Consider the following 27,118-nt stretch of genomic DNA (forward strand, 5'->3'; position numbering starts at 1 on the left):
TGGGTGTGTGTGTGTGTGTGTGTGTGTTTGTGATATGGGCTTGCATGGCTGAGGAGGGCAGGGGGACTGATGTCTCTGCTTCTTAGATTCAATATTGTCCCTCAAAATAGATTCCTGCTGCTTTCAAATTCAGTCACATAAATGCAGACTTATGCAGATTTAAATGCATCTGAAAAGCAAGCCGCAGCTCGTTAAACAGTTGACTTCTTTAAGAGAGTGACTTTGCTCTCCAAACAAAGTCGAAGGACCAATTTCCCCCCTGAAAAATACCAATGACTCACTTTGCAGCACTTCATATGAATGAGCCTCCAACCTTTTTGTTCCTGTCCTCCCACCTGTGCACCGTGCGCTCTGCACTGGACACAAAAATACCACACAGACAGGCGAAGGCTGATTCAAAGTCAGGAAAAAACCAAACTGCTCGAGCGCTGCTTGTGCTGGTCGTTGTGCTGCCAGGAAAACAGAGCCGTTAACGATAATGTGATTTTGTTCTTTCCATTGTCTTGCTGGAGTCAGTGAGTCAGCTAATCTGCAGTTAGAGTGACGTTTCTGATTGGTGCAGGTTTTGTAGAACTTCATAAGCAATTTTGGAATAGAGAAGAAATCTTAAATATTTTGACATCAAACTATGGCTTTTACGGGAACTTTTGCAATTATTTCTCAGTTGTGTTGCTCTCCATCAGACTGCATTGATCAGCTAACTGGAACATTTCCCTAATCAGAGTATAAATGATCTTTTCTGTACGGAACCTGACAATGCAGCTCTACACATTCCAGTACTTAGCCAGTACCATTTGCTTCAGACATATAAAAAGTCAGTGTTGTTGCGCCTGTAGATTGTGAAAATTGATGATCTGAGGGGCGAGCTGAACCCTGTGTCCTGTACCTGTGCGGTCCTTCGGGGCTCCACAGCTGTGAGAAACTCCTCAACTTTAAAAAGACAAACCATCAGTTTCATCAACAGGAAGAAGCTTTAAAACAAAAACGTGCTGTCGAGTCGTCTGGCCGACGGGAGAACAGCCATCTGTAGTTGTCATGGTAACAGCACTCCGCTTGTGACATTCCGTAGTCGTCACTGTGACAGTGTAGCTGTCAGTGTTGTCATGGTTACAGTGTTATTATGTTTCCGTCCTCTCTCATGCTCTCCTGACTGCTACTTGAGGTGTGGGCGGGGTTTCCGTTGTGATTGGACATCATCATGGAGCTGTCGCTCAGGGTTGCTCCAACGCTATTGGGCAATGAGACGCTCTGTGGGAGGGGCCTAACCACAGTTGGGTTGTGTGGCCTGTTGCTCGGTGAGTCTCTGTTGAGGTTAGTGTTGTTGCTGTTGGTCACCCGTTGGGAGCTGAAGGGTGTCAGGCAGTCGTTCTCCAGAATGAGGTCGCCGTCGTCATCTTCGTCATCGCTGTCGCCCTCTGCAATGCTGTTACTATAGTAACAACAGACGACAGGGCAAGTGATTATTATAGAGTTAATCTAAAAATGACACTCTACTACAGACGTGTAACACATTGTTGTGCCAAAAATGAGTAAAAGCCCAACATGCACTCTCCTCTGAGAAAAAGATCTGGCTCTCTTCGGCTGCTAAATGTTCCACCATGTTCACCAGCTAGTTTCCAACTGTGTCTGCCTGCTGAGTGCTGCTGAACAGGTGGTGTACACGATGTATGTCAGAGCTTTTCCACTGAAAACAGCTGCTGACACTGCCAGAAGCAAGACTGATGAGAGCAGTGAGACCATAACAGTAAAGCTATCTGTTGTAAATCCAAAACATGGAGCTAAAAGAGGCTTAAAAGCTTCTTTTAGATTTGGGGACTGGGGAACTGATGGTCATGTGTTATCGGCCTGTGGGTTCACCACTATGAATGACACCTTTACATTACACATAGTCATGGCATCCACTGTTTAGATACAAGTATTGATTAGTGCAGCTTTGCATTGCACATTTAGTGTATGGTTGATTAATGCTGGCTGTCTTTTGAATGTTCTGAAATGACTTTATATAACCACACTTTGAAATGATCTATTAAATACTGCACATCTATTTCCAGACGTGACGAGTCAGCAAAGCCGGACAAATCTGAGAGCAACATCATCAGGGGTAGGATGGCCTACAAAGAGCTGTCCCTGCGTCTAGACACTCTCCATTCACTGGGCAGTATATGATGAAAATTTCAGCACTATTTCTTGTTTGAATTTGACTTCGCTGAGTCTGTCATGTCGTCAGACAAGCGTGTCATTCAGTGCTGGAAATTCAACAATTTGGCACAACACAGTATTTATTACCAGTGGCTACAGTGCAAAAAGACACTCCTGACCGTATCTTACCTTGCAGTAATGGGGTTGCTCTGTGAGGCGGGGCTCGGTGAGTCATGTGATGGAGCAGAGCCAGTGGATCCAGCTGAGCCGACAGAACCAGAGTTACCCATTGAGGTTTTACTCCCACGATGCACCACATTGTTCCTCTGATTGGCTGGTTTGACCGTCACAATGAGGTTGTGACTGTTGGCCACCATCATGTCTGTAACCTGAAATGACAGACAGAGATGTGTCATCTGAAAGTAGTGCAAACTTCAAGGATTTGTTTATTTCCCCAGCAAAGTCAGTCAGTGAACCATTTATCAGATTCATCAGACATTCATTCATCAGACTACAACCGATGTGAAAAATCAGACGTGGCTCTAAAACTCGAGGCAAAAAAAGGAAAGTGTTTATCGTAGTGCGACAAAAGATTTGATCAGTGAACATCTGTCCCCTTTTACTGTCTCACTGTTAAATATTACTGTATGTACGACCTTCAATCCACAACATTTTATGTCAAAAGTAAAATGATTTGCACATCAATACAAATCCAATTTAGTTATAGTACTGTATCTTATGCTGTAGCTGGTGTCACAGTAAAAGATCTTCTTTAGGTAATTGACAAATCCTTATTCATGTGTTAGAATCATAAACTTTAATCAAAGCAATCGTAGTGAAATAAGCAATAATCAACTTATAAGTGCATGTCAGATTTTGAAAAGGTTCATGAATGTGGTTCATCATGTTGAGACAGCACATGGAAGCTTTTGGCTTTTGTCACAAAAAGGATGATGCTGAAAAATGTAAACATAATTGGTGAATTAACCCTGAAAACCTGGTTTTCTGTCTTTATTGAAAGTCTCATTCAGTACTTGATTCATCATGCTTAATCTTTTGCTGGGGCTTGGAAGGTCTCCAGGAAGATTAATGTCAGACACTGTGATTACCTGATCCAAAGATTTTCCTGCTACATCGATGCCGTTGACCTCAAGGATCTCGTCATTGACTCCCAGCAGCCCTGTGCTTTCTGCCAGACCACCACGTACCAGGCGAGATATGAACACCCCCGGAACCTGCAGAAGGTAAGAGAGCTGATTAAATCTCTCTGCCACATGTTTTACTACCTGAGAACTTAGATTTCATATCAACAAATCTATGACACAGAGAGCAGTCAACATGTCTAATATGTTTATTATTACTAGTAAACTGCCCGTTCAAGACGTGCCTGTTCTGAATGGCTGACTGTTTGGCCTGCAGCATTGCTTTTCTTTTTTTTCTTTTTGAACTTTATTAACAACATAGTAATATAATAATACCATGTACCATAAATTTAAGACAATTTAGAAAGTTTGTTTGAGGTGTTCAGATGTCTTAAAAATGTTAATATATGCAATTGAAAACATTTAAAAAGACTGTGATTATTCTATTATATGATTATTATATCTAACAACAATTTTTCTCCATCCATCCATCCATTTTCTATACCTGACTATCTCTTTCGGGGTTGCGGGGGTATGTGCCCAGCTGTCAACGGGCGAGAGGCGGGGTACACCCTGGACCGGTCGCCAGTCGATCACAGGGCAACATATACAGACACACAACCATTCACGCACACACTCACACCTAAGGACAATTTAGAGTCACCAATTAACCTAATGAGCATGTTTTTGGTCTGTGGGAGGAAGCCGGAGTGCCTGGAGAGAACCCACGCATGCACGGGAAGAACATGCAAACTTCGCACATAAAGGCCCTGCCCGACCCGGGGATCGAACCAGCGACCTTCTTGCTTTGAGGCACGCGCACTCGACAATTTTTTTTTTCTCAATTAATTTAACAATTTGTTTTTCAATTTGTCAATTAATCGAATAACTACCGATTATAGTAAAGATCAACTTGTTATCATTTCTGAATATAACAATTAATTTAGGTGGAATGTTGTGTAGAACTCTGCGTAGGTTGAAATGTAATAATCTTCTCACCTTTTCCACGCCCTGCGGTGTCACCCGCACGCTCACCCCATCTCGGATGTAGAAGCCCAGTGGTTTGTGGGTACCGTGCTTGTGGAGTCGTACACGCCGGTGCGTCTCAGGTAGGATGTCCACATCGATGATGGATGAGATCTGTCTGAAGTTCTGCGGCATGCCAATCATAAGGCCCGTTTTGTTCTTTGAGTGGGTGGAGCCTGAGCCAGTGGTGCGCAGTCCGGTTAAGCCCAGCCCCTTTTTACGCCTCTGGAGGGAGTTGGTGGCAAAAACGACTGGTTCATCCTCTGAAAGAAGACGCACAGAAGGATGGAACAGTTCATTAATTATACTGTGATGCTTTTAAAAACATTTCAACATTTCTAGTTATGGAAATTTTTTAAAAAGTAAATGTACTTTTAAGAAATATCCGAAAATATTTACATTTAAATATAACTTAGCTGTTCCATGCTAACAGTTTAGCACACAGTGCATGTTGAGTGACCGCACTCCCCATTTTAAAATGTTAATACACATTTCATGTATGTTGGTGATTGTGGGGGCAATGTTAACACTTAATGACACAGCAGAATACACAGTTATGAGTGCAAACCGGTTCAGGCTAACACTCTTTCGTGGTAGTATATATTAACTATATCGGGAGAGTCCAATACAACTATACTAAGAAAGTAATTTATTGTGCACTAGGTGTACGGTCTCTAATTAATTTAACCAGAAGTATGGACATCTATAAATAGAGAGAACATGGAGCTGCTTTGAGTTTGAAAAAATGAGGGGCTATCAAGCCCTGGGAACGAGCCCAGTCTTCTAGAAATTATACATGCTAATTGATATTTGCAGCACGTGAATGAAGTCCAACTACAAAATTCAGAGCCAGTGAAAGAGGTAGTTGATATAGTTTTATAGTGTAGTGGAGACAAGCTTCCTCTTCAGTCTTAGATTCATATTAAGTATTTTAGCTGCTTAAACCTACTCTAACATACAATAATGGAAACATGCAGATGTTGTAGTAATAATTAAAGGAATGAAAGGAACAGGGGCAGTGGACTCTAAAAGCTTTACTGAAATCTAGATTTCACAGAACTGCTGACAATGAGCTTTGATGAGGAGGCTGTGGGGATGTGAAGCCGCGGTGACCCCATTCACAGAGAGGTGAGGAAGAGGTGCCAAAGGGAGAGAAAGGGTCATTCACATACTTCCAGAGCAACATCACAGGTTTGTCTATGTAATCTAATCAAGTGGAACAGTACATCGAAATATTTTTCCTCTTTTTCGTTTGAGGAACATTAATACAACTCGGTCCAAAAAATATTATTCTCTGTGTAAAATTTCATATCGGGATCCATTACTCTGACTGTATGTGCAAGGGGAATTTCTAAATATTTGGATTACGATACTCACATAATTTCCTACTCTCACCCTTCACCATGGGCATCACCATATCTCTTTCCTCCTTCTCTCTTCTATTTGTTTTGCCACATCTCTCCATGCAGCTACAACAATGATTAGCTGACAGCATGACTTCACCAAGAAGACATTAGATTAAAAAGACAGGATATTTAATAAAGAAGTATTCCTGACTTCTTCCTCTAGAACCAATTCCATGACCGTGACTCCTGAAAACCACTTTGTGGCTACTTCTAAAACTTCAACAACTATCAATTCAACTCCAATGATTTCTGACAGTACAAGTACGGCTAAAACCTCAACTGCAAACACTCATTGTAATAAAACAATGACTAAAAGTGAAACCACACAGTAATAATAAAAACTATCTGTGCTGGTCCAGATGTTTCTCCCAATACAAAAGACCAGAATTCATCATGATCTACCAGAAATTCTAAAATAAAACTTGGTACTCAAATTATGGTTGATACAGCTAAATAATGCAAGTTAATGTGGTTGATGCTGACAATGCCAACACATGCAATGTGCAATTCCCTTTTCCCCTCTGTAACAGGAAAAGAACACAAAATCCAGGGCACAATTTCCCATACAACCAGACAGTTATATTCCTTATCAGGAGTCCTTGTGGTAAAGGACACATCAGCATGACAACCAGATATGTGAAGACTAGAAATGCAGAACATTGTTCTACTGTTAGAAATGCAAACAAATATGAGACATTGGCGACCCCTCAGGCTGGTATACTGGCCGTGAGAGAGATCAAATTTCCAGACTAGCAGGCAACCCGAGGGAAGTCCTCCTGAAATATGAAGATTATCAGATTTCTAAATTAGAGACTCACACCTTTGGGAATGAATGAGAACCGGGATTTGAGGGTCTTCCTGTGAAACAAACCTCAAGGTTCATCAATAGATTTTTTATAAATGACCTGAGTGCTTTGTATAAGTTAAAGTTTTTTCTACCATGCTATAAACACAGAGATAGACCTCTTACTAGTACTTTTCTATTTGGTTATTCTGATTAATTTGAGCCTTTGAAAGTCCTGCCCGGGTGGGTCCATGCATGGGTGTGGTGTGTGTGTTGCCCTTTACTCATCACATGGTTCTGGTTGCTCCTACTCAGCCTTTTCAGAGTGAATGGTAACTGACTGTTATTGATGCTCAATACTTTCTCCAGAAGGACAACACCTTTCTTCTGGTTCAAATGAAAAGCCTGGCAGGAAGGTGAATGATTAGACTATGACTAAGGTTTTAAGTTTTCTATTTAATTCAGAGTAGTTTAAGAGCAATCAAAAACAGTCGGCGACAACAGTCTGGCGGTCTCCAGTCAATCACAGGGCAACATATACAGACAGACAACCATTCACGCACACACTCACACCTACGGACAATTTAGAGTCACCAATTAACCTAATGAGCATGTTTTTGGTCTGTGGGAGGAAGCCGGAGTGCCCGGAGAGAACCCACGCATGCACGGGAAGAACATGCAAACTTCACACAGAAAGGGCCCGCCCAACCCGGGGATCGAACCGGCGACCTTCTTGCTGTGAGTCACGCGCACTACCTGCTACCCCACCGTGCCGTGAGCTTACATCACCAGAAAATCAGGAACAGATTAGAAAATACAAAAATATGATTCTTATAAAGCAGGAGAAATTAACAAATTAAAGGCCCGTCTCTTAAAGAGGCCTGCTCTAAATGAAGGTCTGGTTCTCTCTGTAGTTGAGGTGCATTAAGGCCTGTGTTTGAGAATTTGTGGTCCACAGAAGGCTTCAGTGTGTACTATGAGAGGGGAGAACAAATCAAACTCTTGTACGTTAGTAAGTGATGAATGTAAAATGTGTTCAATCTCACTTTCAGAACAATATTAGAAGATGATTTTAGATGTGTGCATCCCAGTGAAACTGCCACCACTCCCTATGCTGACACTTTCGCTAAGACAACAGCCCTCATTAACTTGCCTTACTGATTAAAGATTAATACCGAAGGATTGTAGACGAACTCTGTGTCTGAGCAAATTGTGGAGGGTCTGGGTCTTGGATTGAGACTGAAGCAGATTAATCACAGATAGATTTAATCTCAATCTATAATCCCATTGTTGTTCAGCAGGAGATGATTCTTTCTTTGTCTCCTTCTTTAACATTTCAGCTTCCTCTATCAGTGTGTGTGCATGTATACACACACAGACACACTGTGGATTATTACTACCAGGGAAGCACATGAGCGACAGCCTTTACTGGGCTCTGGGAGCATCTTTAAGCACTGCTGTGTGCTGAATAGGCAGGATGACAGGCGTCAGGCTGAAAGGTTATTCCATTCCAGATGTGACTCCTATATGATCCATTTATCCACTGATTTCTGCCTGTACATACAGCATATACAGCAGAGTAAAAGTAGTAAAAAACTGATTTTTGATTAAACTCAGGATCATTTGTCGGAAGCAACATTACAGACATATAAACAGAGTTTACACACTAATTTTTCCCGTTCTCCTGAGGCAATGTGCCATGCCTATCACATGACAGGGTGACAAGTCTTCAATTATACTCTCGGTTTGACGGCACCTTCTTTAAACTCTCTGTTAGACAGCTGCTCTTTGTGTTTTGGCTTTGAACGTCACAGAGAAGAATGCGACAACCACACCCACTCTGTTTTCAGCACGTCTTGTTTCTGTTTCTATCTGGCAATCACGCTCAACCAGATTATATTAGAGCTTTACATTACAACCGCTTCTCATTGCAATGTAAACTCGTGTAAAATCTGACTTTGAAGTATAGAGCAGTGACAAACAAAAGGACACAGTGAAGTGAAGAACATAATGAATGCAGATGCTTCCATACAGGGACCACATGTCCTGCTGTTTTAACAATTGCTGGTCTTACATAATAACTGTCATTTTACATAATAACTGTCATCAGGTCAGTTTACACATTCAGACTGATGCATCAGAGCTGCAACAACTCTGAGCTAAGTCTGTTGTTGTTGCCACACTTCAAGAAGATCAAAGAGTTCATATGCATCTGAGGCCAAAGACCGTCTGAGCAGAGACAGAGGTTATCATCTCCCCCCATATACAACCACCTGTTATCACAGCATCAAAATTCCTTCTTAAGTTTGGGACTTGAAGACCTACATGCATAGATTTTTTTTCATCTTTGACAGACAGGAAGGAGCATTAAACAATGACTGAGTGAAGGACAACACACTGAACCGCTGATCAGGAACCTCTGGAGCTCTGACGGTACACGACCCAGCAAATGCTGCAAGAACGCTTACTGTTGGGTGTTCTGTGTCGCTGATGTCAGCTGTATTCTCATATAAGACTCTACATATCACAAACTTAATGATTTTTATCTGCTAAATGCCAGCACCAATCAACTACAAATGTGCAGAAATAACAGAACAACGCTTCAAATATAGAAACAATTTCAATGATACAGTTTTCAACCAGTAGATGCATTTCAATCAGCATCAGTTAACAATGTGGTGAAAGAAGGCTTGTTGACAATCAGCCTTTCAGTCCATTAAACCCCTGCAGCTGAGTCCTGGGTCAGAGTGCAGTGACATTAAACAGCGCATCCAAACACTGTTTGGCTTCAATAGATTACATGTGCAAAACACAAGGCTGCACAACATACTCCCAACCACTTCTACAGACAGCAGCCATTCATGTTTTATTTTTGAAATGCATTATGCTGCTGTGTCACATTTTAAGATATCATTTGTAATGTGACATACAGTCAAAGTCTGACTGAAATAGTGTTGGATCGATGTGATCATATAAATGGCTCCACAAAATTATTCTCCAATTATTTGTTTTTATCATTATTATAATAACTCACTGTTAAAAAACACACCATCTCTCCTGGTGCTGTGTCCTCAAGTCGTGTCGCTCTGCAAAGAACCACTGTATGAGAGCAGGGATGTGATTGGCTCAGAGCGTATCTATTATTTACCTTCACCCAGCCTGTTTCCACTTTGTGCTGCTGCTCAAACATGAACCAAAACAGCTGGTAGAGACACTCAGACAGTCTTGCGCACCCAAGGCTCACCGCTTTTGTTTTCCTATGTTGCTATGAATCCAGAGCCAAACAAACCAACCTTTCGGTTATAGACCTATTAGCCTCCTTGTCAGCCTTTGCAAACTATTTAAATAAAATCTGCCTGTGCCAGCTGAGGAAAAACACCTGCTGTGATGTCACTGATCAGGGTTGACCAAAACTGGAGGCTGTGTGGTTTCAGCTCTCTGACTGAGCTAATGATACAACATTTTGAAGAAACATTTTACAGAGATTAGGAAAATAAATGTAAATTACAGCAAATGTCTTGGCAACTCACTTTTGGCATAAGAATAAGGAGACAGCTCTATCTAATCTCACTCCCTGGAAAAAGCTCTGCCAGGTCAGAACAGGACAGACTATTTATTAAACATAATGAAACATCACAGGCAAGGTCAAGGCAAGTCAAATGCAGCCTGACATGAGGCAGCGCATCAATTGGTCTTTCCCAGTGTTACTTCTTCAATGTTGGAGCCCAATGAGCCCAGTCACAACTGATAAGTATAAAACACAGTTTACGGTGCGTATGTTTCCAAAACAGATACAAAACATACAGAAGTGTGGTCAGTGAGTTAGTTACATTAGTCTGAGTTAGCGAGACTGAACTGGCCTATAGCTGCAGATACAGAAGCTGGTCAGAGAATATACACTATGTGCTGTGTTTGGGTTGGAACATCAACTTCATTCACAACCTAAATTAAAAACCATACCACCAGGACGGCTGCTCTGGCCCTGCTGAAGGACCTGGCTGAATTACAGTAACTGCAGATAACAAGAGATCTTAGCACACAAAGGCGACTGTAAAGTGTGTTACTGGTTCAGGTAAATACACCTGGAAAGCTTAGTCATACTTGGCCCTAATGCTCACTCAAAGCGCAAACGCAAGTGAAACTGGTTATTTGAAATAGAAAGAGCAAGAAACAGCATCCCAAGGAAGCAGCCACACACTCACACACGCATTTCTTGCCAACTCTCATGCTGAGCTTTTATTTAGCTGCAAAAGAAGAGGAGCAAACAAAGAGAAGACATCTTCTCTGCTGGAGACAAATACCTGACCTGCTGCATTCCTCATACAGCATTCTTTCTGTCTGTCACACACACCGTCTCCCTCACTGCATGCCTGTGTGTGTGTGTGTGTGTGTGTGTGTGTGGGTGTGAGTGCATTAGGTCACTCTCTAAGCAGCAGTATCGACCAACGGAGAGCAACATTAATGTAAGATAAAACACACTAATGCACACACGTCTCATTTCTAGGCACGCTGTCTCCATTTAGAGTGTGTGTGTGCACGCGCACGTGCGTGTGCTTCCTGACAAGGCAGACAGAACAGAGACAGTACCTAAGCAGAAAGGGCCAGACTAAAGCCCGAAGGCACAGACATTGCTAAGCCCCCTCTAAACACACACACACACACACACTGTAGATTGATAGAAAGATATTGTCGGCTTCCTCTTTCCCAAAAATATGAGATCAACTGTGTCCTTTAATGCGGTGTTGCACCAAAATCTGATGACTATTGTAATGCCATGTAAATCCTCCAGTATTTGTTGGACTGTCATGTTCCTACATTTCTGCTCTAATCTTGGAAAGTGTGTGACAGCATCATCCAAAACAAAGTCTCAGTCCAAGCTTTTAGGCCATCTTTGATGCTCGGAAACACTGAGGAACATAAAGACTGTATTTTGTGTTATGAGGCTCTGGCTTAGAGGCTGGAATTGGTCCCCGGGCAGCGGCTGCCCTCATGCTACTCAGGGACGGGTTATATGCAGAGAACAAATTTCACTACATTGTGCTGTATGTGCTTCTTCTATCTTTGAAAAATTAGAATGTACAATGTATAAAATAATAAAAAAAAAAAAATAGAAAAACCATTGAATGAGGTGTGTCCAAACATTTAACGGGTACTGTAGGCATGTGTGTATCTGTGTAATTTTGTCTGTGTGAGAGCCAATCAGAGCTTTAAACTTCAGAGTGAGAACATGTTTCTGAAGTGAAGTCATTCTCCTTGTTTTCAAGGAGCTGTTAAAAAGCCAAGGGCCAGATGCATAAGACTGTGTGTAGATTCAGGACTGAAACCCTGTGTAGGCACAAAGACAGAAATATGCCAACACATTCTTTTCATCAGGATGTGCACATGCCAGACTCTCCTTACAAATCTCAATCATTGTGGGAACAGCGCATCTGCTTGTCTTCACACAGAGGACGTTCAGCTACAAACAGACATAACTGTGAAGCAATAATGCCTATATGAATGTGAAAAATATGGGTTTAGACAATGAATAACTGTGTTATTTAAGTTTTTGACCGTATACACTGCAGAAGCACTGACCTTAGACTCAGTAAAACCCCCTGAGCTCATGTGTTTTGTTGTACAAGCCTTTTACTTTTATTCTCTTTTCCTCTATCGCCCAGTGTTTAGTTCACAGGCTTCAGCTTTGTGTGTTTTTCAGTTTTGGTAAATAAAAGGAGATTTGACATTTGACCAATTGAAATACAGATGATTCCCTGGTCCTGATCATTTCCTGCCATCATCTAAGGTGTCGTTCACAACATTCAGCTGTAGTCCCTTCTTTTCTAACAAGTGAAAAATGTCAGAGATTCTAGTCTTTAGCTTTGCAGGTGTTAGAACAGGAGCTTGAAATGGAGAAGCCTCGTGTGAGGGGTATCTTCTGTCCTCAGATACTAATATTTCTCCGGAGGATTGAGACCTTCTAACATATACTGATAGAAGTATTCTCTTGTGGTTTGAAATATTAGAGTCGACATTGATTCTCCTTCCCGGTCCTCTGCTGAATTCCCAGAGTGTTCCCTTTTTTCTGATGTCCTACTACAGCTCTCTTTATCAGATCTTATGATAAACAGCACCAAACCAATAGGGACGGGACTGGACTGTGGCCTCGGCTCCTAAACAGTGCCTGGATCAACACTTGCATTTGGAGTCCAAGTCCACATCGTTACACATCTGGCTCCGAATGTTGATTTTAAACTCGAGTTTAAACTGACGTTCTGATGAGGGCTGCAGTTATAAAGGTGCAGCTGATGGTTAGTTTTAGGTTTAGGGGACAGGGAATGATCCTCACACAGACACAAATATTAGGAGGTGTGTGTTTGTGCTGTGTCAGTTGTATATTTCTGCACTGTGGCTGCAAAAAGCTTGATAATATATATTCATAATGTCAATAAAGATCTGTGTTTCATAAGCTCGAAGAACGGCCAGCAAAGAATAGAAAGGTAAACATAATGGAATGCTTCTATGTTTTAACTGTTGGGGCTCAGTTTATTGATGTGAGGGTCATTCTTCGCTGGCGGACACTGAGAACAATAAATAACTATCCAACCAGAAACTACTGCCTGGATCCTACAACCTGACTGCTTTACTGACTAGTCTGAGTGTTGGCTGATTAAATAACTGACTGACCCGAGTGTGAAATGAACTATAAACTCATCTGCCAGTACACAATAAAATATTTACATGCTACATTTATACCATGTGCCAGTTCGATCCCCGGGTCAGGCGGGGCCTTTCTGTGTGAAGTTTGCATGTTCTTCCCGTGCATGCGTGGGTTCTCTCCGGGTACTCCGGCTTCCTCCCACAGACCAAAAACATGCTCATTAGGTTAATTGATGACTCTAAATTGTCCGTAGGTGTGAGTGTGAGTGTTTGTTTGTCCTTACATGTGGCCCTGCAATCGGCTGGCGACCGGTTTAGGGTGTACCCCGCCTCTCGCCCATTGTAGCTGGGATAGGCTCCAGCCCCCCGCAACCCCGAATGGGATAGGCGGTATAGATAATGGATGGATGGATGGATGGATGGATGGATTTATACCACGCTAAAATTACTGTAGCAATATGCAGGGGGGCCTTGCTCACCTGATCTGACCCTGTGTGGTCATTACAATATCATCTGAAATCAATATCATGATTGTCACATTAAGCTCAGTTGTGCATTATAAAACAATGTCTTATCCAGTACACCTGTGCTCTTGCTAATTCACTGAAAATCATGCATGATGACTATGTAATATTCATTAAAGATACTTATGAATCCATTTTTGCTAAATGGAGAAATCAAAGTAAAAATAGCTTCTGTTTCACATATCCCGTGACTGGCGAAGTAAATGTGCTTCCTGTTATCGCGTTCATCTGCAGGATGTTTTCAGGTGTGGAGTGACGGAGAAATGGTTGAAGTGTCTTTTCTATCGTTCCTCGCTCCATCTCAGCCATTCACAATGCGCTCGCAGTGACATGGTTGGGTTTCAGGTGCCGGAACAAACTGCTAGTGTTCTCTTGAAGCCACAAATATTTCTCTTACAGTATTTACATATTTATGTCTGTTGACTAAATCCACATTCACTCTCACTGAAAGAAGACATATGACAGTGATGGTGATGTGATTTTTTTTGTCTGCGTCAAACAAGCATGCTCCCTTATGTTTGGAAAATGTGATTTGTATGTTGTGACAAATTTGACCTTTTTCAAACAAACTGCAGCTCCTGTGACTTGCTTCACGGAGCACATTATCGCAGAATAAGTCACAGCAATGATAAATCGCAGACCTGGGTTCCATCCCGGCAAGCTAATCTCCTGATTTTGTGGATGAATATGTGAATGACTACCTGACTAACCAGCTGCTGTAAAGTTAGTATGGGGTAGGTAGGTTAGGTAGGCTGCTGAGCTAAATTACGACAAATGTGAGCAGCTGCAGCTTAGAGAGCGGCTCAGTGTTTGAAACAATGGATGACAAATGAATAAATAAATAACAATGATATTATCATGTTATAATCTGCCCCAAATGTATCATCTGTCTGAGAACTGCAACTGCCATTAGCGTGTGTGTGTGTGTGTGTGTGTGTGTGTGTGTGTGTGTGTGTGTGTGTGTGTGTAACAGTGACCTCACTCTGTAGTGCCCACCATCTGGAGCCCATTGGGCGGCCATATGGCTGAATCCAGAGCAGGTCTACAGTGGTCTGGTGCTTACAGTGAAGAGCTGCAGAGGGCACGACATGAAACAAAGAGCACATTTCCCGCTGTGAGGTGTGGTATTAATCCTTACCACCCACGTACAACTACAACTGGAATAACCAACATCACGCTTCCCTTTAAGAGACAAATTGTTGTGGCTGTGTTTTCCTCCCCACTGGTTTACATAATCATTGCTTCATTGTGCGTCAGTTTTCCACTCGACTGGTAATACATTAAGTAAGGAGGCATTAATCATTTTATTGTGATTTTAAACCAAGCCACACATACACCTCATTAAATCACTGGCACACACCTCTTCTGCGCAAATCACAAGCTGAATCATACTGAAAAGACGCCTGTGATATCTTATTGTACTCTTACTTAAGAGCTCTAATCTGCTTGTAGTTCTGACTGTGTGAATCTAAATCAATAAACACTGTATCAGGATGCTGCTGTAGGTGTGATCTGACAGCTGTGTGTCCACCTGACCTTCACTATATCTCCATGTTCAGTGATAACTGTCAGGTCTATAGAACTTGTATATCACATCCATAGTGACAACATGTCATACAACCCAAAACGTCCGAATAGCAGACCTGCTTCTCACTGTGAGTTTACACGGTGAGTAGACACAGTGTAGAATTGAATAGCCTCCTCTCGTCCCTCCTGAGCGGAACAGAGAGGGCCACCTCAGTCTGTGTGAACCACTGATACGGCTGCCAGCTGACAGCAACTTCTCCGAGTGACTGCTGCAGGAGGAGACGTATGGTAATTTGACCCTTCACTCACTTCCCTTTGGGCTTCACAACAAGAGGAAAAAGCTGCCTGCTGTAGCTCATTTTCAGTGTCTATCTCTTCACTTCTCAACAGTCAGATGGTGAGACTGTCGTTGAAAACATCATTACTGAAAAAAGGCTCATATTACTCGTTACTTTTTACACTGCAGTCTTTGTCTACTGTTACTACAGACACGTGATACATTCTCACCTGTCAATGATAAACTTCAAACTACCCCCCCAGTTTTTTTTTAATTCTATTTAGTCTTTATCTAACCAGGTTAGTCCCATTGAGATCATGGATCTCTTTTACAAGGGAGGCCTGGCCAAGAATAGCAGCAACACAGAGTTACAAGAGTAAATAAACAGGCAGTAAAACGTGGATTTCACCACAGCTTTGAAATTATTCATGGATACAATGTTTGGAAGTTTAAGATCAGTCTGTGAATTGCTCCATGCAGGACGTGCAGAAAATCTAAAAGGTTTCTTTCCCAATTCAGTTCTGACTTTGGGAAGAACACATCGCAGAACACAGATTGTGATTTCCATATTTCAGGTTTAAAAGAGACGATAAGTAAATAGGATTTCTGTCCAGAGTGGGTTTTGTAAAGAAAAACATACCAATGACTGAAGCAGTGTGCACATAAAGACAGTTTACTATGAATCTCTGAGCCCTGTGATACATGCTGCCCAGCATGTGAAGAAAAGGAGCAAAGGTATTCATGTACAACACATCGCTATAATCAATAAGATAAAAAGGTGGACTCAGTCATCAATTCCTGCCTCACACAAAAATAAAAGCCACACTTATATCTATAGTAAAAGCTTCAGCCTTTCTGTAACATGCTGTCTGTGCACCTTTAGAGACAAATGGTCATTGATTAAAACATAAACCCAGTTTGTTGACCACCACACTGCAGATGTTACTGTTCTTGAAGCGATTAAGAGCATAAGTTTTGTTTCATCTGCATTTATCAAAGATATCTCTGTTTCAGTTCCTACATACGTCTCCTCCTCTTTCAGCGTGCACCTTCCATGCCAGCAGTGCCAAAGCACCACAAACATCAACTGCCTTCCTTATGTCACCAGTCTTACTGTAGCAATTCAGTCCAAGTTGACTCATTTCAGCTGATTAGATGAATTACTATGATGGCAGTGTGTCAAGACAGAAGGCAGAGAAAAAGAGCTGCAGACACAAGCCCTCTTCCTCTCCGGCTCTCTGATGATCTCAGTCTTTCTGTCTCTCTCCTTCCCTCCATGTCTGCATCTCACTGCTCGTGTATAAATATTTGATTGCCCCCTCCTCTCATCATGTTGTACACAGATATTTTTTGAGCCATCTATAGACAGCTCTCCATCCATAACAGAGATTTCAGTCAGCGGCTGGGGGAGCATTGCCACTCACAACTGGAACATTATATAAGTACATTCCTGTACATATTTATAGACACGAGTATGTCAGCAACTGTGGCACAATTCTACAGTAAGTGTCTGAATGTGTGTATGTCTGTGTGGTGGTGTTATTTCTGTGGCACCCTCTGGCATGAACGAGACACTCGGCCCCGTTTTCTTCATCCACCCTCTCCCCCTCTCTTCCTCCTACCTTTCTCCTCCTCTGCCTCCACCTCCTTTCTTCCAATCTCTTTTTCCATCATTCATTTCCTTCTCTCTCTCTGTCTCGCTCTCTTTATCTCTCCCTCACTCACTCACTCTGCCAGTGTGTGTCTATCATTTTCCCAAACACAAACACACACATAATAAGCTTTGGGGTACTGGTACGCCAGTCTCTATTTCAAAGCTTATAATATGTACCTTTCCCCTTCAGGAAGCACAGTGAACCTGCCATTGGCTCACCTTCTGAGAACTGTACTCATTAAAAATACTCTACCAGCTGTATCATTGCCCATGGGCAACATGACCGCATTGGTTTGAGTATGCACAATTAACTTTTAGTCTCACCTAATATGGTAAACAGACTATTAGGGGATATCCAGGACAATTGTTTTACTTGCATATAAATTTTATCAGCAGATAAACACAGTTTTAAAACAGTTTTTTGTCATATTTGCTAAAACTGTCCCTATGCCCAGATAGCAGTACATAAAATAATCTGTGAAAAAAAAAAGGCTCCATTGATCCCACCTACTGCTCCTACTGCGATTTGCAAGAATCCACCGCGCCCAACACAAAACAACCAATCAGAGCCAGACGAGCGTCTGAGGGAGTGTCTGACATCTGTCAATCATTACTCACACACGCTCATGCTGCCGGCTGCTGCTCAGTCAAACGGCTCTGTGAGCAGTGTCAGGAGGCTAGTGAAAGCTATGGTGGAGCAACAGCCACCCACAAAGGAGAAACTGCCCATACTGCCGCTGCCAACAACAGCATATATGGCGACAACAACCATAGAGGTAATATGGTGACTGTTACAGTAACACAGTGCATACAGTATGTTAGCCACTGTGAGGTAGCAGCTGGGCAGAGTTAGCTTGTTTACGATGCTAAGGCTAACCTTACTGGTTGTCACGGCAGCCGTGCGGACGCCGCAGGGAGGAGGGGCTTGGAGGTAGGGCATGAGTGCAGCGGAGAGGGAGAAGGAGTGACGTGGAACTTGTGTTGGTTCAAATTTTCAGCCTAAGTCTGCTCTCTCCTCCATCTTACCTACTGCAGCTTTAATGCTCCCAAACACTGAACTGTCATTTAAGAAGCATCATGTATGCAAAGCCACTTTCTCAGACTCAGGAGGAAACTTTTCACAGCTGTAACCATGAAACAGAACTGTAACCACAACTTCCAATGTAGTACTTCTACAGTGGTAGCCATGGTAACAGTTCTGCGGGAGTGCTACAACTGTAACATCCATATGGGACTGTTACCGAGGTTACCACTGCTAATATGGAGCTGTTTCCCAACTACGCCTGTTGTGCTGCAGAATCGTTACCAGGCCACCATCGTAATATTAATATGGAGCTGTACCTTGTAGTACAACAGCAGAACTGTTACCATGACGACCACTGTAATACTAATATAGGATGCGACTGTTGGCCAGGCGACCCCTGCAGCACTGCTGCACATACTGCATTAGACATCAACCTCCTCCATATAATCCTTTCAGACCGTTGTGCACATCACACACACACACACACACACACACACACACACACACACACACACACACACACACACACACACACACACACAAATACACAAAGTGGTGGCAGTGAGTGGAGCTGGTATGATTGATGAAGTCTTTTAGAGTAAGATAATCCCACTCAGTGGCTAATGGCTTACAACACCAGATGGGCTGCTATCACTCTCTCTGTCTCTAACACTTTCACTAAATCACACACACACACACACACACACACACACACACACACACACACACACACACACACACACACACACACACACACACACACACACACACACACACACACACACACACAATACATACACACAAATGCAGACACAAATGTAAACACACTACGACAATGGCGAGTAAAGGTCATAGAGAATGAGGGGATGTAATATGGAGACAGAGCGGGGCACAGGAGCAAGATGAACTCCTTTATGCCTCGACAAAGATGCACAGAGGTTATCGATGTTCGTGGATCTACACATACACTTAACACACTCTGAAGTCCTAATGCAGTGCAATATTATATCAGAGAACTACTATGAATAATTCAAGAAGACTTTTATCGAACTGAATCTAGAAAAACCTAATAAAAAAACCAAAACTGTATCATCATGTAGCCTGAAGACTGAGAGAGAGAACACCACTGCATGAATTCTATTTAAGGCTTCGGCTGTAGGAGTCTCTCCATTCACGTGGATGTGGTGTCTAAACAGGATTACACTTCAGGGAGGAAAAATAAAGTGATTGGGCGAGTAGATTTTTAGTCGGCTCACTCACGGCCTAATCCTTACTAATGAGGTGCAGGCTAGCTTCTAAAGCACAATGGAGATTAAATTACACCATTATTTCTAATGCCATGTGCATGTTTTTAAGATTTCACTGTGTTGGATTTGATGGACTTCAGAGTTATTTCTCCATATTTTAGCATACAGCATGAAATGTGTGGCCTTGCTAAACAGGTTGTTAAAACAAAGTGTATCGATGTTGATTTCCTCCTCTTCTCTCCATCTCTCTGCCTTTAACACCTTGCTTTCTCAAGCTGTCTTCCTCTCTCTCTCTTCCAGACCACTAACTTAATCTGATTAAAGTCAAAGCTGTCTGTGATTCTGAACAACAGCGGCCTGCTAAGCAGCAGATTAGCATCATTACATCATGAATTTTGCAAGAGACAGACACACAGGAAGCCACGGTGCGCTGGCTTCAACAGTGCAGTGGAATAGGATGCAATAATCAGTCAAATACATGATGGAAGAGCTAAGCATGGAGATGGATGGATGGATGGATGGATGGATGGATGGATGGATGGATGGATGGATGGATGGATGGATGGATGGGAACAGAGTAGAAGACAGGAAGAGAAGTTCCTTCGTTTTATCCCAGCCAGCAGATATATCCCCTTGTGCCATAAAACTCATTAGTGATTCTGCTAGATTTGAATTTTTTATTAGAACTTTGGACCAACTCAGTATTTCTGAGTGGCAAATAATAGGGACAGCTAACTTCTACTGACACCTTTATCTTTTTTGAAAGATACAGTATATTTAGTCAGTGGTCACCAACTCCTTACAGACACCAGGCCATGAAGCATTGGCTATCAAGTAAACAACATGACTCTGAAGGTGGAAAAAAAAGCTGCGCAATAATCGTTTAACTGTTTTTGCAGTATGGAACTGGTTCCATCTGTCTGGCTGTCTGGCTGCACCCAACAAGAGATACTGATTTTAAATGTAAGTATATCATCAATATACAAGATGACCATAACCTACTGTACTTAGGTACTGCATCCGTGTTGTTTACTTTTACTTATTATTACTAATTATGGGAGGGTGAGGTGGGTTATTAAATATGTCCCTTCCTGCTTGTAATAAAACTTGGGTGTTCTGTGCGGCATTTTAGCCACTGGCCTACAAAGGAGGTGGTCCTGCAATAGATAATAATATGCTGTGAAAAGATGTAACCTTTATCACCAGCGAACTCACTTAAAATATCAGTATTATTTACCAGTAATTCTTCAGCTTTAATTTAACTCTTTGTACAGACAATTGTAAACATATACATTGTATTTCTGAAGAGTAAGACAGACTCATTATCAAATTGATTTGGCTACACAAAGGTAGCAGAGCAGAGACAAAAACACAGGAAACATGACATCACAACAGCCGCTTTGATGAGTGTGCAGGCTGTTAAGTTTATCTTTACTTGTTCTGTCTTTGTACGAGGTTGATTTTAACAAGTGATCGGATTAGTTCAGGTGAGCAAAACTCTTTTCTACTGCTGAACTGATGAAACTCAAGGAAAGTAAAGAGCAAACACAGCTCTGTCTATAAAGTGACAGATCACTCCAACACAATAACAGTGATGAGTTTGTAATGCCTGACAGTGTCTCTATTCAGGCTTTCTTTGCCTGCCCAGACAGCAGCATCTAATGAAGTAGACATGACCCAGAAAAATATCACAACACAGCCTACGCAGAGGGAGAACTGCAGGAAGAGAGTAGAAAAAAAAGCAGGCAGGCAGGGAGTCATCAGGTGGTGCTGTGTCTGAAGAGTCAAACATGTTTGATGAGGATAACGAAGCGTGCATCTGCAGCAACAGGTAGAGCCGTCGAGCACTGAGAAAATCTTCAGCCCAAGCATGAGTTCTAGTGAGCGGTGTGACACCAGCTGACTCGTCTTACCTTTCTTGGTTATGATGATGCGGAGCAGAGGGTTGGCAGATGAGACAGCTTTGTGGAAGTTGTCATCATTGTTGATTGGAAGGAGGTCTCCGTGGACGTCGGCGTATCCCAGCAGCACGTCGACACCAGGGATGCGATGGATGGTTTGGAGGAGGAGGTAGAACTCCTGGAAGCCACCCGGGCCATTCCTCTTTAGAGCGAAGCGACGGTATTCCGCCTCAAACTGGAGAAGACAGTGGACACAAACATCAAGCGGTGTCCCCCCCATGGATATTAAACACACACCAAAGACAAACTAGATTACAGTTTACAATTTCTTTTGAGCCTTATGTTCTATCTGCCATTTTCAATGTGTGTTTGGCTGCTAGCACTGCTAACATCAAAGACAGAAAGACTGTCAGATACATACAACTACATAACACTGCAGTAATATCATGTAACAGCATAATTCACTCCAGGAGTGGCCTTTAACACGGTCTGTCAGAACAAAGAATTCCTCAGGAGAGAAATGTATTTTTTACATCACTACAAATGTGCATGAATGAGTTCTATAATGGGAGAAAACAGGAGAATTGGTGAGCCAAGTTGCCGTTTCTGTCATTCAAAATAATGGCGTCCTTCAAGCACATGCTCACACTGGGATTGAAAATTCATACACTTTCTGTTGTATCAGTGTTCATGGCAAATATTTTTCACATTTCTTCATGTATCCTTGCTCAGAGCAGCTCTCTGTGAGCACTGAAAAAGCCTTTTGTTATATAAATACAGGCAACATTCAAAGTTGCCATAACATCAGCTCCAGCTTTAAAGGGTCAGGCCATCCACATTACAGTTTGTTCTCATCTCTTGTGGTATCTACGCATGAAGCTTTATCTTTTAGGATTTTATTAGTGTCAGTTGCTTCACTCAGCAGAGATCACTGAGGTAGATGTATGTGTCCCAGTGTCTTACAAAGAGCCAATTAACATTAATTGTCATCAAAGCCCATAATTACCTGAATGTCAGATTCTGTTCAGTACAGTATGCATAAGTTGCAATGTGCCTGTCTATAGACTATATAAGTGCACTTCCACACCCTTTTTATGTATATCTGCCACATTTTCACCAAAGCTTAAAATCCACGTTCACATGCACGTTAAAAAACCCCAGCATTTTTGTGTATTATTTGCCAATAGTCAGGACAGATGTTCACTTAGTCTGGTTTGTCCTTTAAGGTAATAACACTTCATTGTTCTCTGGAGCTGGCAGGGCAGGTACTGCTGTGTGCTCCACATACCACCTACAGCTGACAGGATACTGTGTGCACTCCTCAAGTGTTTCACAGTATCACATGCCTCATCACTGATCTATTCTTGTGCACCTTGCTCTTGCACACCGCCTTCTTCAAGGCGTATTGTAGATATGTAACTCACGTAGCTTCATTCTAATCTTCTCCTCTGTAAATCGCTGAACTCCCTCTGGACGACCAAACCTCCTCAGTCCTCATTAGGACATGTCTGGATGCTTCGATGCATCAGCAACGTAATGTGATGTGAGCGCAGAGACATGCTCATAATTGTTTTGGTAAGGTGTTATTGCACTGGGACAGGACACGTTATTTTGGGTGGGGAGAATAATACTTATATGAATAATTGAAACACTAAAATAATTCAGTCTGGTTCAATGGATTATTATGTGTAAAATTAGGTTAATGTCATTATGTAAATGGCTTAACAGGACTATTGCCTCAACTCACTGTGCTGGTGTGCATTACTGTGCTTGAGTAAATGAAGCCATTATTAACACGACAATGGAACAGTAACAATCTGTGTAATTCAGATTATCATGAAAAAAAAAAAAACGCCTGATGGGAGAGCAAATTAAGGAATTTGCCAGTCAGACCTATTCTGGATCAGCAGTGTGGCAGTCTGCTGATCAGTTCCTCTTAACATACACAGCAACCACAAGAAATGACAATGTGATCATGATAGCATGACTTGCTGCGTAATATATGTATATATATATGTATAAAATCAGGTTTTTCTCCAATTAATTATGCTATTAAACGAGCATAACTAGGACTTCATACTGGAGGATGGCAGTTTTCATGACAGGCTCTGCCTTCAATCACACAGTTTTATCCTCAGACTTCAGTATGAGACTCGACTTGAAGACGGCGGATGAACTCCACAACTCAAACTCTCAAACACGCAACAGAAAGTTGCTAATAGAGACTAATACAGCAAGATGTTTGAAGAAACTGGTGCAGTGCAAATTCCAAAACATTTAGAGAGAGCGAGGGCTGGAGCAGCAGATCCAGCAGCTCACAGTGCAGCAGGTGGAGGTGGAGATGGTGTCTCACTCGAATACTGAGTTAAATGCATTTAAATCTTATTTTATCGGTGTGCATTTGTAGTCTGCAGTGTTTTCACAGGTCAATGCGTCACATTAATTCAAACCTTATCAGCACATTTGGCATGATCTACAATCTGATAAGACAGTTAACCAGTAGCTTCAAATGCACATAGGCCTTCATGAAAAGACCTCCTCACTGGTTACAGCACAGTTTGGATTTGTCTTTTTCATTCCTGTAGTACAGAAGCAGAGTACATGTAGTTTCAAATTAAATATAGCCTAACCTTAAGACCCTCCTTCAGCCCACCACGGCCTGTCTGCAGACCGCCAAAGTGTTCAGAGTATGTTCACAACTGGTACGTTTGAGTTTACACTCATCGCATGCATCGTTGGAAAGCTCAGAATTAGTGATTCGATTGACACAAACTATTTAAGATACAATCACTACGGCAGGTACAATCAATGCCAACAACAAGCAAATAACCCATTATAAAATTGAGGCAACGCCGATGAAAGCTCACAGTAATCCAACAATTGATAACATTTGGTTTCATTGCCAAAAATCCAGGTGATTCAGTCCAGTAAAAGATTCTGTCCAAATATTAAAAATATTAATATTAATATTAATATTAATATTAATATTAATCATCAATAGAAAGCTGTTTAATCATTTCAAATTAGCCATCAGAAGTGCTAATCTAGATTATAACTCCAGTAAACATGTACGTGTAGGTGACATGCTGGCCTCAAAATGCAATACAAATTTACTCAAGGCATGCCTTGGACATTTCACGCTCAATTTACAGGAATGGGAAGAGGTATAAATACCAATGCCACACTGTGAAAATACTGCACTGCATTCATTGCTCACAGAAGTACAAGTATGTAAGTATAATCAGTACTCGAAGTATCAAAAGTAGTATTCATTGTGCATTAAATGGTCCCTGTCAGTGTTTTATATGATGTTTTTGGATTAAAAGTTTTGCTGCATTATGTGTATGTTACATTTTGCTGCTGTATATGTTTACGGCTGTGCTAATTACCAGCTGCAACAGGGTGGCTGGTTTCATTTTGTGCGTGTGCAAATGCATGCGTGTGTGTGGATGTGTGTCATTGTACACACCTACTGTAGCAGAAACTATCACAAAAATAGATCTGCTTTTCGCCAGGTGTTTACATGTCTGTCTGTCTGACTGTGGACAGATTTTATCAACATGATAGTGTCACAACTGTCACAACAGGACGTCGTCAGGAAACTTTCCAGGTGTGCAGCTGAGATCAAAATGAAGGCAGAGTTTGAAGATGGGTGTGGTCCAGTACTGAGTACTGAGTACTCAGGCAATAATGTAGTAATGACTAGCATGTACTCGTGGGTCAGAACGCCAACATGTTGATGGGTGTCACGGCTGGTGTGATCCCATCCCAAGATGTAGTTTAATCTACAGCAACGCACCATATTCTATAAGACCATCATGTATTTGTAATGTCTCTGTCCTGTAAGAACTACAAACCTCTAAAAGGTCAACAAGCTCAGAAAAACAGCACTTATCAGCTGTGTGACAATACATTTTCCAGTGTATTAACTGGGCATATGGGGAAATATGGTTGCACATCACTAAGGAAATAATAACCATCAAGTATTTAGCCAAGCCATTGTGTAAATGAAGTATTTTATATTTGAAAATGTATAAAAAGAAATCTGGGGGAGCCAGCTTAGCCAATAAAATTAATAATGTGATAGCACTGTAATCTCTAATATGTACTAATGCATACTGTATAGGCAAATATAAGCACAGAACTGTGTAGGTTTTATTTTACTACTTTAATCACATAAAGCTGCAGCCACAGCCTGTGTTAACAGTGACTTATCTTAAGATTCTACAGAAAATATTCTATTCAATAAATGTTTATACCTCAGTCTGACTCTGGGCTGTCAGGTATGGCAATGCCAAACAGTTTTATGGTTCAGAGGATGGAGGGTGAAAGGTCAAAATGATGTTACCTGGCTGCACTGCCTACAGCAGCCCGAAATTCAACAAGAAATGAATGTGGAGTCTCCCCAACATTCTCTTCCATTGATTTTCATAAATACTCTGTTTGCTTGATTTATTATCAGATTATATTTCATTTTCTAGCTGCAAACAGTATGTAGGTGTGTGACTGAAGAGGGGAGCAGGGTGTGGAGAGAAAGATCACACGCAGAGAGAGCTGGAAGAACCAGGTGAGAAAGCAGACACATAGTGATGTCTTTTTTAAAAAAATAAATAAAAATAACACATTGCAATTTTCATTTTCTGAAAAATTGTGTGGTATAAAACTCATCCAGACATTGTTGTTGTGAAGTAATATATACATACACATATATATAGGGGAGAGAGAGAGAGAGAGAGAGAGAGAGAGAGAGAGAGAGAGAGAGAGAGAGAGAGAGAGAGAGAGATGTATGGATGTGTTAATGGCCATCCAGTGAATTTTTTTCAAGGCACTGCACGTCTGTCACGTTCTCATTGGGGGCTGAGCCCCCTGAGGGTCTGATCTTAGAAACGCTCCTGCTGCGATATACAATAGCCTACGAACACTGACGGTAATACTTGTCTTCACTACATTATTACAGGAACTGTAGCGGGACAACTAATTGGATGAAAGTGAAGAGACTGAGCAGCAGAAACACAAAGAGGAAGAGACTGCGGAGTCTGAACGGCAGACTCGCTGTTTTGACACAGAGGAGATCAGGACGGAATAAATGTGGGATGTCACGGAGCAGGTTCGGCTCTGGCAGCCTGCTCAGTGTACAGCAGGCGCACCCAGGCCGCCGGTCACTGTCACCCAGGCCGCCTGTCATTTACACAGAACCCCCCCTGAATTACCAGCGTCGAGTCGGAACACGGTTTGTTTGTTTGCTGGAGAGCGAAAAGCAGAGAAATGACGATATTAGACGAACGACAACAAGGTTATGTCGATGCTGTCTGTGCGTCAAACAGAGCCCGTGCCGTGTCCCTGTCACTGAAACCCTGAGCAGTCAAACATCTCCATCACAGCACCACTCACTTTGCTCTTGACCTCCACCACGCTGTCGGTGAGTTTTAACGGCGTACGGTGCTGCTGTCTTGACATTCTGCTCCCCGGTTGGCTGGTTGGCTGAGGCACTGCGGATAAAACCATCCACCGGAATTATGGCTGGTGTTTCCTCCTGTGTCCTCCAGTGAAAGAAAAAAATCAAAACATGAAGCGGGCGATGAGAGCCGAGTCAAAGCGCCTGCTATATTCCTGTTTTCCTCCCACACTCGGCTTAGCGAGCAACCAGGTCTGCGCCCGTGCTAGTGTCTCGTGCCGTCCTGTGTCAGAGCGGACTGTTGTCATTGGCTTACGACACGGACACACACACACAAACACAGCGCTCGCGACAGGTGGAGTCCGGCAGATCCAGTATGGGACTTGAGGTGCTCGTGTAACCAGTCCTCCTCCTCCTCCTCCTCCTCCTCCTC

At 42.2% G+C, this 27,118-nt stretch overlaps 1 protein-coding gene across 1 annotated transcript; it reads right to left on the reverse strand.

Annotated features, from left to right (window-relative positions):
- Window positions 1-36: 36 nt before the first annotated feature.
- Window positions 37-27,118, reverse strand: pard6a (par-6 family cell polarity regulator alpha). The gene is made up of 6 exons (XM_070971860.1): window positions 26,682-27,118; window positions 21,303-21,525; window positions 4,281-4,570; window positions 3,249-3,374; window positions 2,329-2,528; window positions 37-1,429 (listed from the first exon to the last, which is right to left on the reverse strand). Exons 1-6 carry the CDS (start codon window positions 26,793-26,795, stop codon window positions 1,108-1,110), a joined length of 1,275 nt encoding a protein of 424 aa, XP_070827961.1. The 5' UTR covers window positions 26,796-27,118; the 3' UTR covers window positions 37-1,107.

The sequence above is a fragment of the Chaetodon trifascialis genome, chromosome 10 (genome assembly GCF_039877785.1).
Source record: "Chaetodon trifascialis isolate fChaTrf1 chromosome 10, fChaTrf1.hap1, whole genome shotgun sequence".
NCBI classification, from domain to species: domain Eukaryota; kingdom Metazoa; phylum Chordata; class Actinopteri; order Chaetodontiformes; family Chaetodontidae; genus Chaetodon; species Chaetodon trifascialis.

Bases quoted from the DNA above. Each gene is read 5' to 3' on its own strand.
- pard6a (XM_070971860.1), bottom strand. From the start codon at position 26,795: ATGGTTTTATCCGCAGTGCCTCAGCCAACCAGCCAACCGGGGAGCAGA. The intron at 4,571-21,302 runs GTAAGACGAGTC...GTCTTCTTTCAG, and splicing joins CATCATCATAACCAAGAAAG to AGGATGAACCAGTCGTTTTT. The intron at 1,430-2,328 runs GTAAGATACGGT...TTGTTACTATAG, and splicing joins AGCAACCCCATTACTGCAAG to TAACAGCATTGCAGAGGGCG.